General features: G+C 44.8%; 1 protein-coding gene across 2 annotated transcripts in view; it reads left to right on the top strand.

The window, feature by feature from the left end:
• The window catches only part of HLTF (helicase like transcription factor), a 498,779-nt gene that overhangs the window by 222,957 nt on the left and 260,025 nt on the right, over positions 1 to 15,797 (top strand). For both annotated transcript variants that reach the window (XM_078667983.1, XM_078667984.1), the window contains one exon: positions 5,918 to 6,015. In XM_078667983.1, coding sequence (XP_078524109.1) covers positions 5,918 to 6,015 — 98 coding nt within the window. The remainder of the gene's footprint in view (positions 1 to 5,917; positions 6,016 to 15,797) is intronic.

Here is a 15,797-nt window from a genome sequence, read left to right as displayed (position 1 = left end):
ACCTTCGGTAACGATATATCTGTAAGAAACAGTAGTTAGTATTAGATTCCTTACCGCCCCGCCCATCCTCCCCGTTCTGCGAACTGATACCTAGGGTTAGGGACATCCCTTTCAGGGCCCTAGTTTCAAATGGCACCAGTGTTGGTTCTCACATGGCTCTGCGTGTTCTGGCGCGGAAAAGCTGTGTGCAAAGAACTGACGTCAGCGCGCGGAGGCGGCGTCTATATACTCCAGCGACGTCATCACGGCGCACGACGCCGACGACGCGGAGCCGCAGGGGACGCCTGCAGACGACGCCTACCGACGCGCAGGGGTACTGCTACGCAAAAGTTTCCGGATCCAGACTGACGCCTGGGGATATTCTAAGGTAAGGAATCTAATACTAACTACTGTTTCTTACAGATATATCGTTACCGAAGGTAAGTAACTTGTTCAGCTCTCCCAGAGGCTATTTAAATGAGAAATAGAGATGGAGACGAATATGGAGATGGATGTCTTCTTGGTAGAGCTTTCCAAGTTAGGACTTTTTCTCTGTAGAGCTTTTCAGGTTAGGACGTTTAGCAAGGTGCAGAGTAAATGGCAAGATCAAAGAAGGGAGATAATTTATTAGATATCCACTGAAAAAGAAGAGTTTAGGTCGAATTCTTCAGGACACATGATACAGCTGATATTAATGAGGATCAAGATTTATTCTGAGACAAGGTAGATCAAGAGTCTCGGCAGGGTCGCTCAACGTCCTGTGATTATTGGTAAATCAATTAATCTCCCTGTGCCTAACAAAATGAATGTGTCCATCTGTAACGCAACTAGTGTTCATGAAAAAAGCTCTGATACCTTAGGTATATACATCTACAAATCTCTCAGCTCTGTGACACATAGCTCAGGTAGGAATTACAGAGATTTTGGTAATTATAGGGCCAACATACTAATGAACAATCATTTTAGAATGTAACTGTGGTATTTACTAACTGCTTAAAGGAGCAGTACAAAGAATACTGGAAATAGTATGGGAACCCTGAATCAACTTTGTGCAAGGAAGATAAGCAATACACTGAGACTATTGGCATATGCCAAGATAGGCTAAAGATGAGGCAGATTTGTCATTGATATGTCATTTGTCTTAGATATTGAAAAAGTAAAACAAATTCTAAACGTCAATATGTGTAGAAGAGATGGCAGTGATTAGGAAAACGTATATGACATAAGGGCCCAAAATCGTAAATGTTATAGAAGGTGGGGTGAATCTGACTGAAAAGGTACAAGAAGAATGTATCCTATGATAGTGAAGAAGAAGCCTTAAATTCATGGAGTGAAACTGAGCTGAATGGAGACTTGCTTGCTGATTGGAAACAGAGACAGGCAAAGAGGGCTTTCGCTCTGCATTTTATCTGTTGGCTGTATTCACAGAGAATTTTTATTTGGCATGGTATGAAAAGAAATACTGAAGACAAGAAATATACGTTTGAATCGATTTATTGATAGATTTGTAAGCATTTACCTTGTTGAATTGTATTTAAAAACTCATAATCTAATAAAAATAATTTAGCCCAAGCCTACTATGAGGAACCAAAAAATAAGGTTCAACCATGTCTTGGCAACAAAGGCTGTATTGCTGATTCTTTACTCAACCCTTGCAGAACCTCTTATGTTTGAATGTGCAGCATATCATAATTTATAATGCACAAAGAGTCTCTTCCTTCAGGACATTCATACAATCAGGAGGTACAGTTTAGGGTCAGTACTGGGGATTTTGAGTTCCAGGCTGATGTAATATACTTAGAAATAAGTTAGTCATTGTATTTCCAGAAGTGCCTGTTTGAGCCCCAACTGAAAATGTTTAGAAAAGTAATTTGCATAATTTCAATTTGAATTATGACATATATTGCTATGCATTGAGTGTCTAAAAACTGTCAAATGCAAACTTTACCCCAAGTGTTTATATATGTAAGACCCTGTTTGGTGGGAAGTGGGGGTTCAATTGGTAGACAGGGACATCTGGGCCCCAGCTGTGGTGGTGGAGGTTGTCTGTCACTGGTGTCCTGGTGCCCATTGACTATGACTAATACAACCTTTTCCACTCTTGACTCTTGGTAGTGACTGTGAGCACTCACAGGCGTCTCAGGGCTCCACAACAAACCAATAGACACATTAAAGCAAACCTGGTGCTCATATTTATGAAAACAAAAGTACTTTTAATCTCATGAAATTAGTGGATGACTATCACTTCTAAAGTACAACTGATACCACTGAAATGGGGCGTCGTTGTACTAAAGACTCCCACCAGCAACAAGAGAAAAATACTGAATCAAACAACAAGGTTTAAGACCTTTCCTGAAAGAAAGATACGTAGGAGAAAATGTGAGAGTCCGTGGCAGTGAATGCACATTTTAGTAACCCTACAAGAAAAAGAGCGACCTCCAATCGGTCTTGAGCAAAGCTAAATACTGTACAATTCAATGGATACGACATATAGGGTTGCTGAATGTTACATTCTATTAGTGAGATGCTACAATCCCTTCCCTTTCAATTAATCTGCCTCTTTTCCGCGAGGACCAAGATTTACACTATTACCGTCCCATCCCATATATGAGTTGGGGGCAGGATTAGGCTTGGGAGCAGTTAACATAAACAGATACTAGTGGGTATGGGTAACTGCCTCTCTCATTCCGTGGCACAGGCTAAGCCCAGTGGCTTTCTTGCAAGTTTTTCTCAACAGTCCTGGGTGAACAGAGGATGTTGTCGTGCCCTTCCACCTTCTGTGCACCGATTCTTCATTGTTGGGCCACAGTAGCTGTTTCAGATGTTAAAAGACTGATTTGTGGAGATGGGTCTTAGTGGCAGTGCCTGACTGATTTGTAGTGGCTCTTTCTAGTTTGGCATGCTCTCTGTGGAGGTAGGTGCTTTCCCAGCTCAAATCTTCTCATGGTGATATCGCCACGCACTAGCAGCCCCTGGGCAGATCAGGCATCTGTTTTAGCAGTGATGCACTCTGTTATATCCTAAGGTTTACACTCATATGTGAATCAGCCTAGGTCCTCCTAGCTGCTCAGCCAGAGTGAGAGATGGTGACGGAATGTTGTTGTGACTGTGATGAATGGAATGCCTGGGTTCCTGTGTGGATGAGTGGTGACAGTTGGTGATGGGCTGAGCAGCTAGGCAGGCTGCTCCTGGTGGGGCTGGCGTAGGATATATGAGAGCTGGGTCAAGAGCTGTTACATGGCTGATCCTTATTTGATACCTCTTGGCATGGATTAATAAAGAAGATTTTAAGAACCTACAACCTGGCTACCAGTGTCTTCATGTACAAAGTACAACACACTCCTTCTGCCCTTGGTGGCAGCACCAGGTGATACGACCCACTGCTGCCTTGCATGCTTTTGGCACAAATGTGGTCCAGCTCACTTCATGAACTGCGCAGGTAGGCCGGGGAAACCTTTTCACAGCAGAGTTCTCTCTTGGTACACTCTGGTCATCCGCGTTCCATGGGGCTTGCTGGGGAAACACTGCCTCTCTTCCCAGGCAGTTTCTCCTCCTGTAGAGCCAGACACCCTCCTTGCCTCACTTAGCAGGCAGACTTTTGTTCTAGGCTCTTCAGGCAGACCCTCGGCTCCTCCAGCACAAAATGTCGGCTTCAGGTGATGTCCATTTATCTCTGGGTAGATGGTTACCTGGCAGATACCAACCCTGGTTACACACCTCTTCAAGTTCTCTGCAGAGCACTCCTTTCCTTGTTCAAGTAGAACAGTGGCCTGGACAAAGTGGGGTGGTTTAATTCCACTTATATTCTCGTATTCCAGACAGGATGTGGATCCGTTGTGCCAAAATATAGAACCAGGTTGAGTTGGCTCTGTTTCTTGTGTCCTTACACTGCTGCTATTCGGGTACAGCCTGTGTTAAGCGTGCTCCTTACAGGGGATAGATCTGGCTTCAAGCAGGTGTACCCCCATGATGGGCATAGTACAGTGTGATTTCCTGTCTCTGCCTGTTGTCACCCTTTCAAAAGCAGTAAACCTAGCCAGACAAAACACAACCTCTACTTTAACAACAGAAACTGCTGTTCCACCCTTCACCTAAACCACCTCCCAAATGGCAGTATTCGTGGACAACTCATCAGCAGCCCTTTGCCTCATGGAATTTCTAAAGATAGCCCTTTCTCCATCGTCCTTACTTCAGCGTCTGGGTCTGCACCCTTCAGCCTTCAGCCATAGGAGTGCAGGCAATCCACTTCCACTGTCTGCGGAAGCAATCCTCAACCTCCATCTTGTGCCATGCTATACCAGGGCCATCCAAAATGGTTTCCACCGACTTTAGTACTCAGACTCTCTCTCACAAACACACACACTCACTCTAATACCATGTGTCTCACATGCTCACTGTACACAAATGTTCTGTTCACACTACAGATTTTTTGTTTTTAAATACTCATCCGTCTAAGACCACCATCAATAGAAAGTAAAATGTCGATACCATTACTAGATTTTAGGAGACGTAGGCAATCAGATTAGGACCCAAGGGCAACGCCCGCCTACCGGTATATGACAATCCCACAGAAAGTCGCTAACCCCTTTCCAAGAAAAGGGGTGGTCTCACTCTCTTCTATTGGAAAGTCACCGACGACTGTTGGTACGAGCCCATATAGAATGGACACTGGGCTAAGAGACGGGCCCGACCCAGTCAGAGATATTCCAAGGAGGCATATTCATAGGATCAAACAGTGATTTTAAACTTAAATATAACCGACCTTAACCTCAGAACTTCCCCCCTATCCAAAGGAACTAGCCACACAAAAGTGTAACGCTGAGACCAATTAAGCAGAAAATCCAATAATACTTTCTTCATGCTGTTCTGCAATCTACCCAAATCGATCTTGGAAATCTTGTATAGGGAAGACAGCCATTCTGAATGCGTGGGGGTATCGCCTCCACCCATCTCCTACAAATTTCTCTCCTAGCCAGCAGGATTGCATAAAATAGGAACCCCCACACTCCAGATGAAAAAAACACACAGTACGCTACCCCAACCCTGTATGTGGTACACCCAGGACAGGGACAGTAGTCCACAGTCTATTATGAAAGCACACTTGGTGTACCCCCCCAAGTCACAGGACAGATTCTATACCTCGGATTGTCAGGGGCAGGCCTAGGCCTCGTAGCGTGATAGCAGGGCCGAAATGAAAAGTTGAAAAGTCAGGATTGCAGTTTCAGATGCAGTCGGGCACGCAGGGCAGGGGAATCCATCTGTTTACCATGCAGAGGGCATTCTTGAGTCAACAGTATATATACAGTTTACTATTGGATGTATATGTGAGAGGAGAGAAAATGTCCAAAAATATTGCATAAAGAAAAGTATCAAGAAGGAATAAATTAACAAAAATACATCATAGTCAGGATAGATTATTTTACATTCCCTGTAATTAAAACCAAACTCTACGTGATATTAACACATTTTTTAAAAGTTCTAGTTGCTGGCACTGAAAACATAGTTATAAGATGTCTTTTTTTAGGGAAATGCTTAAAAGTCAGTATGGGAAATGCTTACAAGTCAGTTAGAGAAAGACGTTTGTTTGCCTAGCTCAAATGGACAAATGTTGTACTTGTATTTCTTTTTCGTGGCTACAGATGAATCTAGTTGTTCAAACACGTTTTTTTGCCAACATCAAATCTCACTGCGCATCTTCTCCTGTTTCAGATGGCAATTTTAAACTTTGCTTTATGTCGAATTGGTTAGAATGGGTCATTGCTTGCAGAAAGGGGATTCAAATCACCCAAGATTAGTTACCCGCTAATTTTACTTATTTTCAACGGTCTTGTATTTGAAACTAATCAAGATGGTTATAAAAGGCAAAGGCAGTAAACCTCAGATGTGTAAGAGGAACGTGCTGTGTTTTCTTTAAAATTTATTTCTTCTCTTTCTTTAGGAAAAACCTCCACACATCCCTTTTTCAACATTTCTTCGGGAGCGAAGCCTAGAACGACGCTGATCATATGTCCACTTTCTGTGCTGAGCAACTGGATTGTAAGTTTTTCATCCTGAAAATGCAATGCAGGCATTCTAAAGTTAGGGCACAATGATGTGTATATACAGATCACCATCAGTTGTGTTCAATGAATATTGTTACGCAAGTAAGCAGAGAATAAACACATTTAAATGTATGTATGAAGCAATGACAATGGTAAGTTCCAAAAAGGACACTAGTTACTACTTTCTTATGACCACTCAATTATGTATTTGTTGGTCTCTCTGCCTTAGTTCAGACCTAGTGTGTTCAATATTTTACACTTTTAACTTTTTAATATGTTATACTTCGAATGGGCTGTTAGTGAACTCTTTTGCACTAGATTGGATGGTTTGCTGTCGGTCAATGATTTGTTGATTTGACGGGTTTGTTTCCTATTGTTTTCCTATTGTTTCCTATTCTTCAGTGTGTCCCGCCCAGTAGCTTTTTGGTCTCAGTGTTTCAATTGGATGAGTTGTATCCTTCAACGGCTGACATAAGGAACTATTTTCTGGGCCTAGGCCATTCATTTTGTCTGACCATTATTATTCTACAACTTCACTTCTACTGTCTAGAAGGAACTGACTCAAAACTACCTTCTTAAAAAAACAACAGGAAGATCTGCTTTTGTCAATAAAGAAGGTTGCTCAGAATGTTAGACTGACATTTCTCCCGAACTTACAGGAATGCATTTAGAGTCATGTTAATGAGTATTATCACCACAATCTAGCATTAACTTATTTAGTTAGGATTTAATAAATAAGCAAAAATTGATGGACTCTTGAAAGTGAATGTGCTAATTTGTGTTGACGTCTCTCCCTCTCTGTAATCTGGTCTGCTAAAAACAAAAGCACGTTCGAGTTTTAGATATTGTCTTTTCTAGTTCAACAAAATACATGCAAAGGCATATGCCCTACTCATAATTCTCTGGTATCCTGAGATCTAGGAGGCAGTGATGGACACCCCGAGTAAATGCATAGGTGTGAAGGCAGCCAAGACGCAGGAAGACCCCCGTTACCTCTTGTGGACTGGGCGCGGACGCAAATAGCTCCCACTTCCCCCATATCAGTCATGATGGCCCTGAGCCAGTTGCGGAGATGGGGACTTCGGTGGTGCCAAGAAGTCCGTAAAAAGGCTGACAGCGTGCCAATGAATATCCAGTGACGTAGGCTGGCAGCATTCCAATGAACCTATTGGGGCGAAATAACAGGTGTATAAAGAGGACCAGGGGAGGTAGAGCGACATTACTGTACGGCAAAGAGCTAAGTATGGAGTTGTATATCGCAAGTACCAGGTTCCTCAGATACGAGTGGGTAAAACAACTGTTAGTCTCATAGTAGCAAGACACCTTGTCAAAGGAATGACTTCAAAGGTGAGGATGTGAATGTATTAAATGATTAGCTTTGGGATGCCAGACGGTGGGGCTATTTGGGGGTGGGGTCAAAGGGATTAAGATGGAGTTGCCACTGGGAGCCCATCTTGAGGGTCCTTGTGGGGCAGGCAGGTGAGACACATTTAGGAGGACCTATTTAAGGGGGGCCCTGGGTGTGTTAGCTCTGTTTCGGTACACTCGCCTGGAAGGACGGCTCAGCATTGCACGTAGCGCTGCTTTGCAGCGCGCCTCTTTTTTAAAAAACTCCTGTTTTTCTATTTGTTTTAATTTTCTGTTTTGTCCCCTTGTTTTTACCAGGACGGCCCCCTGACTGCACATAATTGTTTTAACACCGCTATTTCAGCGGGTCCGGGCTCTGGGGCGGTTGGGCTCAGCAGTTTCCTGATTTTGGCTGCCATATTTGAATGGGCAGTGGCGCTCTGGTAGCGCCATCTTGAGTGTCCTTGTGGGGCAGGCAGGTGAGACACATTTAGGAGGACCTATTTAAACCGTTCCTCGCAGCGCAGCGGGATCGCGCAGCGGGGTTGCCCTCGCGTTTGCCTGAGTCTTGCCAGAGTCCTGCCCGTCTGCGTCCCGGAGGCGGCGGAGCGGAGGTAGGGGTTTGGAGGTTCTTATTACTGCTTATTCTTATTTTTCTTGTTCTTCCTCCTTGCATTCACTCTTGGGCAGAATGATTAGCTATTCTGCTATGGAACTTTGCGCCTTGCAAAAACACTCTGGTGCCTGCTGGTCAGTGTTTCCGGCCCGATACAGGGGGAAACGTCGGTGTCCTGGATGTGGTTGGGCGCCTACTTATACCCCTGCTGCGTCTCGAGGGAGAGGAGATGCCGGTGTGAGACATCTTGGACTACTGCTGAATACCAGGTCGGTAGGCAAACACGCGCTGGAAATCTTTGATCTCCTTGTTAGAGAAAAACCTCTATTTCTTCTCCTGACTGAAACATGGCTGGGGGAGACGTCCAATCCGGACATCATGGCGGCAATTCCACCGGATTATAACATCTTCCGGCAGGATAGAATCACAGGTAGAGGAGGAGGGGTGGCGGTGGTAGTGAATAAATCAGTATCCTGTTCTACTCTTTCTCTTAACACCATTACAGGATCTGAGTCTTTAGCATTCACTATTAGATTGACCCCGCAACAAGCCGTGAAAGGACTGGTGGTATATAGACCCCCTGGCCCAGTGGGTTCTTTTTTTGACGACCTTCAGATGGCGATTGCGGGTCTGGCATTAAGCACACAGCATTGCCTGTTGGCAGGAGATTTCAATTTCCATATGGATGTGGGCGACGATTTGGACGCCAACAAATTGTTGGATATTACGGCTCCTTTGGGTCTTGTTCCTTTTCTTACAGCCCCCACACATGATAAAGGGCATACTCTTGATCAGATTTTCTCTTCGTTCCCTCTGGTCGACATTGAGCTCCTCCCGGTGCTCTGGACTGACCATAGGCTGGCCAGATTTGCCATCCTGGCCAGTGAGTCACCCCCGTGTAGTGCGCCCAGACAACTTGGCCCTGCTAGAAGGGCCTTGCACAGAGTCTCACCTGATTTGCTAGCCATGGCCGCTGCGGACCACCCGTGCCCTCTTACAGGCGATTTAGAACAGGATGTCGAGTCCCTGCAGGGATGGTTGGTGGAGAGGCTGAACGATCTGGCCCCCCCGATGGCCCTGCGGGAGACGGCTAAGAGGGTCTCGGCACCATGGTTTACCGAGGCTCTGCGGGTTGCCCGCAGTCAGTGCAAGGTGGCGGAGAGGGCGTGGCGCCTTAATTATGATCAGGGGGCGAGATTGGCCTATAAGACCATGGTAAAGTCATATCATCGCGATATTCTTCGGGAAAAAAGAGACTATCTGGCTAGGAGGATTGATGCAGCCTCCAACTCCTGTAAAGAGATTTTCTCGGTGGTGCGGGAGTTTATGACCCTAGATCCAACATCTCCCAGGGTGTTCCATCGGAGCTGTGGGTCTGTGACTTGGCCACATTCTTTACAGATAAGATTAGAACTATACAGGACTCGTTCACAGTGGAGTCTTCAGAGGAGGGTGTGAGTGCGGTGACAGGACCGGCACGGTTGTCCGTGCCGGTTGTGGTTCTCAAAGAGTTTCCTGCCATTTCCAGCGATGCCTCACTAGCGCTCTTGTCCAACCTGAAATCGGGCTCGCCTCTGGACCCCTGCCCGGCCAAATTTTTGGCTAGGATGGCTACCGTGGTTAATCCACTGGTGAATCCACTTGTGAATCTGTCTCTTAGTGCCGGGAAGGTCCCGTCGCCCTGGAAAAGAGCCATGGTGATTCCCCTTCTGAAGAAGGCCGGTTCGGACCCAGAGGTTCTGGCCAACTACAGGCCAATTTCCCTTCTTCCAGCGTTGGCCAAGATCACGGAGAAGCATGTGCATGGCGTCCTCTCCGGCTATCTAGAGTCCAACGATCTGCTTCACTCTTCGCAGTCCGGTTTCCGCCCTAGTTTAAGCACGGAGACGGCACTGTTGGAGGTGTCGGAGATCATTAGGGAGACTCTGGATGCTGGAGGTAGGGCCATGTTGGTCATGCTTGACCTATCGGCGGCCTTTGACACCGTCCCCCATGGGGTGCTCCTCGCCAGACTACAGGACATCGGTCTGAGGGGGACGGTGCTCAACTGGTTTACATCATTTCTTGAGGGCCGCCGACAAACGGTCTGGGCCTCTCCGAGCTCCGCTGAAATGCCGCCATTGGGAGTCGGGGTTCCACAGGGTTCTGTGTTGAGCCCGACTCTATTTAACATCTTTATGACACCTTTGGCGGCACTGGTGGAGTCTTTTGGGGCCCGGATCGTGTCCTACGCGGACGACACGCAACTGCTTTTTGCGTGTGGGAAGGATCAGGCCTTCGATGGAGAGAACATCCGGGGGTGTCTGGAGCTGGTTTTTAGCTGGCTTCAGCGAAACAGTCTTAAGGCCAACCCCAGTAAATCGGAGGTGCTGTTTTTCGGCTGCCTCCAAGACCCGGACTGGCGTGCGTGGTGGCCCGTGGATAGTTGTCCTCCGGCACAGGCATCGTTGGTGGCCAAAAACCTGGGAGTGAAGCTGGACAATGGCCTGTCGTTGGTTCCACACATACGGGGTCTGACGGGGACTTGCTTAGGCTGCTTAAGATGCTCCGGAAGTTCCTACCTTTGCTCACAGTGGAGCATAGGAAGATCACCATACAGGCCTTAGTGGGGTCCAGATTGGACTATGCCAACGTCCTCTATCTAGGACTCCGAGACTATCTAGTTCAGCGGCTGCAGGTGGGACAGAATTCCGCGGCCCGCGCGATCTTCGGCCTTCATAGGCGAGCAAGAGCTTCCGCATTGGTGCAGGCGCTTCACTGGCTGCCCATCCGAAAGCGGGTTATGTTCAAGGCTCTGACCTTGGCACATAAAGCGCTATTTGGCGCAGGAGCAAAGTATCTGCAGCGCAGGCTGACCTTCTACCGTCCTACTAGATCACTGCGATCGGAGTCTCTGTTCCTGGCCATAGTGCCACGAGTGAGGAAGGCACGCACTGGGGGTCGTTCCTTTAGTTTGAGGGCCCCTCAGTTGTGGAACACCCTGCCTTTGGCATTACGCTCCTCCTCAAACCTGCTCTTGTTTAGGAAAGGCCTGAAGACTTGGCTTTTTAATCTATAGGAGTCCCTTTTCTTTTTGTTTTTTCTTTGTTTTTGTTGTTTTCTGCATCGGTGTTATGTTGTTTTATTCTGAGCTGCCTGATAAAGCGCCGGGACACTCCCCTGGAGTAGCCGTGCACTATAAAAATAAACATATAACATAACATAACATAACTGTACAGACTTGGCACATGCTGCCAACGCCTGGCAGGAGACCGCTGGCAAACAGGGCAGGTAGCTAGTCAAGCTCGGTACTGCAAAGAGAGGTCACTCCTGAATGGATGTATGACATTACAACGCATTCTTTTACCACGCATGCCTTTACAACGCAGTTTTTACAACGCAAGCTATTACCACACATAGCGCTTAGGGGTGCTGGATAGTGAATAGTTTAATTTACTATTCCAACTCCAGTCCCCGTGGATAGTAGGAAAGGTGTTGGATAGTAAATTAAATCTATTCCCTATCCTAGAGCGCCCTCAGCGCTATGCGTTGTAATGACATGCGTTGTAATAGTTGCGTCGTAAAGGCACTGCATGGTAAAAGTTGCGTTGAAAAAGATGTTCCCCCTCCTGAATCAACCTAACAGAGGGAACTGTTTATCATCTACTTAGCATTACCTAATAAAAGTTGTTACTTGTTCTTGATGTTCACGATTTGGTTATGCATGGGCACGTTTGGAAAATAAAAGTTGTTACTTGTTCTTGATGTTCACGATTTGGTTATGCATGGGCACGTTTGGAAAATAATAAAGTGTGACTTTCAACTTCAGTAAAGGCTCGTTGTAACTTTGTTACATTTATTAGAACTGACCTAACTTAGAGCTCATATGAGTGGCATGAGTGCATAAGGTAGGAAAGGTAGTTTGAGTACAAGAAGGACACTTGTTTAATTTCAGGGACCTCTAGTGGCAGCCTATGGTCCTGCATCCTCTTTCAGAAAAGATTTGTTCCTGACTTCAGGTCTCAGAGAAAAAGTTTTGCGCATTGATTTATTATTTTAATTTCAGTAGATGACAGTGTGCGTAGTTTTTCTGATGGCTTCTTCTGACCGTAGATTCCTCACCTTTAGAATATTCAACAGGTGCCAGACTAGATTTTTTTTTTAAGTTTGAGTTTATTAAACAGTAAAGAAATACAAAGTAAATGAGAGCAGGGAAGAAAGTCAATGCATAAAAATCATAAAGATTATACCAGAAATGGGAAAGGGGGGTGGGAAATCATACAAATACATCAATAATCAAATACCTGAAATAATGACAAAAACCTGGAATAATGATAATACCTAAAAATAGTGACAAGCAAGCAGTAAAAAGCTATAAAACAGATACATAAGTTAAATAAGAAAAGACAAGTCAAGGTGGTTTGCGTACTTCAGTAGAGTCAACATTGTGTGTGACGGATGAAGGGGCAGAGGAGGAGAGGTAATTCACTAAAGGAAACCAAAGGAGATCTCTCTTAATTGCTAGAGAGACTGGGGAAACAAAATTAGTATCCAACCTGTGGTGAAAACATATTGAATTCCACCAGGACCGGAAGAAGACATTAGCGGCTTGTTTCCAATTGGAGGTAATATGATGAAATACAATGGCGATAAAGAGATCCATTAGGAGATAGTGATTATATGTTTGGGGAAGTGCAGGGGATAGAGAACCCAAGAATATGTGAGTGGGAGAAAAGGGAATGTTGAAGTGGAAAATTTTCTTAAGCTGGGACCAAACCAAGTTCCAGAATTGAGAAATGGGAGGGCATTCAAAAAGCATATGTTGTAAATTTGCTGATGGACAGGGACAAGACCAACAAATAGGGAGAGCATCTGCTGAAAAAGAGGGCAGAACCGTGGGAGTAAAAAGGGTGCGATTATAAATAAAATAAAGAGTTTGGGTCGTATTGGCAGCTCTAGAAGTCTTATGTATTTTGAGCCAGATTTTATCCCACAAAGCAATCGGCCAAGCCGAAGAAAGATCCTGTTCCCAAGCTAGTTCAACCTTTGATTTGGGGCTATCAGTATAGGACTGGAACGAATTGTACAAGGAAGAAGCAGAAGGAGAGGAGTCTAAAACAGAGGCTGTAGTACGATGTGAAGGAGGGATGGGATTAGAAGCCGGCAAGGATGCAAGATATGATAGGATGAAGTGAATCATATTGAGAGCGCGAACTGGAGGGTAATGAAAACTGAGAGCGGAGATCTGAGAAAGATAGGGGAAGATTATGGGAGAGAAGCTGAGAAATCCATCTAATGCCACGAGAGTGCCAGGACTTCCAGAAAAAAGTACGATTGCGAATCATAAGTTTTTTGTTATGCCAGGTAGGCTGCTCGTGCGTCGAGGAAAGACCAGGATAAAATGAGGAGAGATACGGAGAAAGTAGTTTAAGAGAGTGAGAAAGAACGGGGTTATGAAGGCTATGCAGGGGGGAGGTAAAGGATATGAATTCGCAAAAGTCGAAGGGAGAGAGAAAAGAGGACTCAATCGCCGTGGACAACCAGCGAGCAGATTGCTTGAGAAAGAAGGCACGATGATAAATCTTGAAATCCGGGAAACTGACTCCCGATTGAGATTTATCCTTGCGCAAAGAAGACAATGCAATGCGAGATTTCTTACCCTTCCATAAATATTTTATCAGAATAGAGTCAATCCTTTTAAAATAGTAATCTGGAATATGAAGCGGTATCATGGAGATAGTATATAATATGAGAGGAGAGAGCATCATTTTGATCGAACTCAGACGACCCCACCAAGACCAGAAAAGTGGGTGCCAACGAGTGATGGCGGATTCTAATTTTTTCGAGACATATTCGAAATTGAACTTCAGAGTCTCTGATAAGAGAGGGGCGAACCAAACTCCTAAATATTTCATTTTAGTCGGTTGCCACGAGAAACCAGAAATATCAAAAAGGTGTTTTTGACAATGCAAATTTAATGGAAGGATTTCGCATTTATCAACGTTGAGGCGGTATCCTGTTGCAAAAAAGAAGGAAGAGAAGAGAGTGGATCTGAGCAATAGAAAAGAATATCATCAACATATACCGAGAGTTTAACTTGCTGGGAGGCAAAGGGAAAGACAGAGATCGAGTCGTCCTGACTGATTTTGGTAAGGAAGGGTTCTAAAGCCAAGACAAATAGTAAAGGGGAAAGATGACAACCCTGTCGGACCCCCCTTTTGAAGAGTGAAATAATCAGAAACTGCACCATTGACAAAGATTGACGCCTGGGGACTGGAATAGAGTAGAGAGACAAGAGATATGAATTTAGAAGGAATACCAGACCAAGAGAGAGCTTGAAACATGAAATCCCAGCCAATTCTATCAAAAGCTTTCTCCGTGTCAAGGGAGATGGCAGCGAGGGGTAGATTCAGAGAGGAAGCTTTGCTGAGGATGTTAAAGAAGACTGGAGTTATCCGAAGAGAGGCGACCTTTCACAAAGCCGGACTGCTCGGGACCAATCAAATCAGGTAGAGTGGGGTCTAAACGAAGGGCCAGAAGTTTGGCCAAGATCTTATAATCGGTGTTAACTAATGATATGGGGCGATAGGTTTTTACATAGGGAGTGATCTTTATCGTCTTTAGGGATTAAACAAATTAAAGCTTGTTGGAAGGAACCACTAGATATACCGGAATCCATAAAGGTATGATAGAGAGCTAATAGTTTTGGTAAAAGAAGGGAAGAAAAATGACTAAAAAATTCAATGGTAAATCCGTCAGGACCAGGAGCTTTGCCATGTCGCAGTTTGGAGACAGCGTGAGAAATCTCAGAAAGCGTAATGTCGGTGGTCAGAGGTTCGAAATCCACATGAGATGCGGGGGGGGGGGGGAGAGAGAGACTGAAAATAAGAAAGGATATCGTCCGAAGAAGGGACGACCTCAGGTGTGTAAAGATTCTTATAAAAGAGCATGAATTTAGTAAGAATGGCTTTATCTTTAAACAAAGTGTCGCCAGAAGAAGATTTAACCTGTGCAATCTTTGTGCGTTCTTTCTGAATCTTGAGATAGTTAGCAAGTAATTTTCCCATCTTATTTTGACCCCCGTAATAGCGCGCGTTATATTTCAATAGCGAATTAGAAGCTGCCTCAGTGGTGAATTTATTAAAAGAAACTTTGGCTTCTATGAGTTCTTTAAGAGAGGAGTCAGAATTCGTAGAATGATCGGTCAGTTCAAGCATTTTAATATTCGCGAGTAAGGAAAGGGACTTCGTTCATTGGCCTTTTTACTACAGGAGACGAAATTAATAATAAAACCTCTAGAGGTTGCCTTATAATAATCCCAAACCATAACATAGGGGGAGGTAGAGGTGTGATTGAGCAAAAAGAACTCTGTTGTAAATTTAGAAAACTCCGTACAGAAAATAGGGTCTAGGAGCAAGGAATTGTTGAACCTCCATCTTCCAGAACGCGGAGAAAAGGGGAGGAGGTTAATGTCAACAAGGACCGGGGCATGATCAGAATAGAACCGATGTCAGAATGAATACCATGCTGTGTGAGAGATTTGCTGAGGACGAGATAGTCAATGCGTGACTGAGAATTATGAGCAGGGGAGTAGAAACTATATTCCCTAAGGTCCGGATTGCAGAGTCTCCAAATGTCTACTAAAGCATTGTTGTGGATAGTATTTGTAAACTGGGAGTGCATTTTAGAGGGCGAAAATCTAACTATGGAGTGTCGGTCTAGAATGGGGTCAAAAATTAAATTGCAATCCCCTCCAAAAATGATATAGTCCTCAGATAAAGTAGAGAGTTTAACAGAAATGGAGGGCCAGAACAGTTTATCAACACCAGTGGGGG

The sequence above is a fragment of the Lissotriton helveticus genome, chromosome 11, assembly GCF_964261635.1.
Source record: "Lissotriton helveticus chromosome 11, aLisHel1.1, whole genome shotgun sequence".
NCBI lineage: Eukaryota > Metazoa > Chordata > Amphibia > Caudata > Salamandridae > Lissotriton > Lissotriton helveticus.
This window is presented reverse-complemented; position numbering and strand designations above follow the sequence as displayed.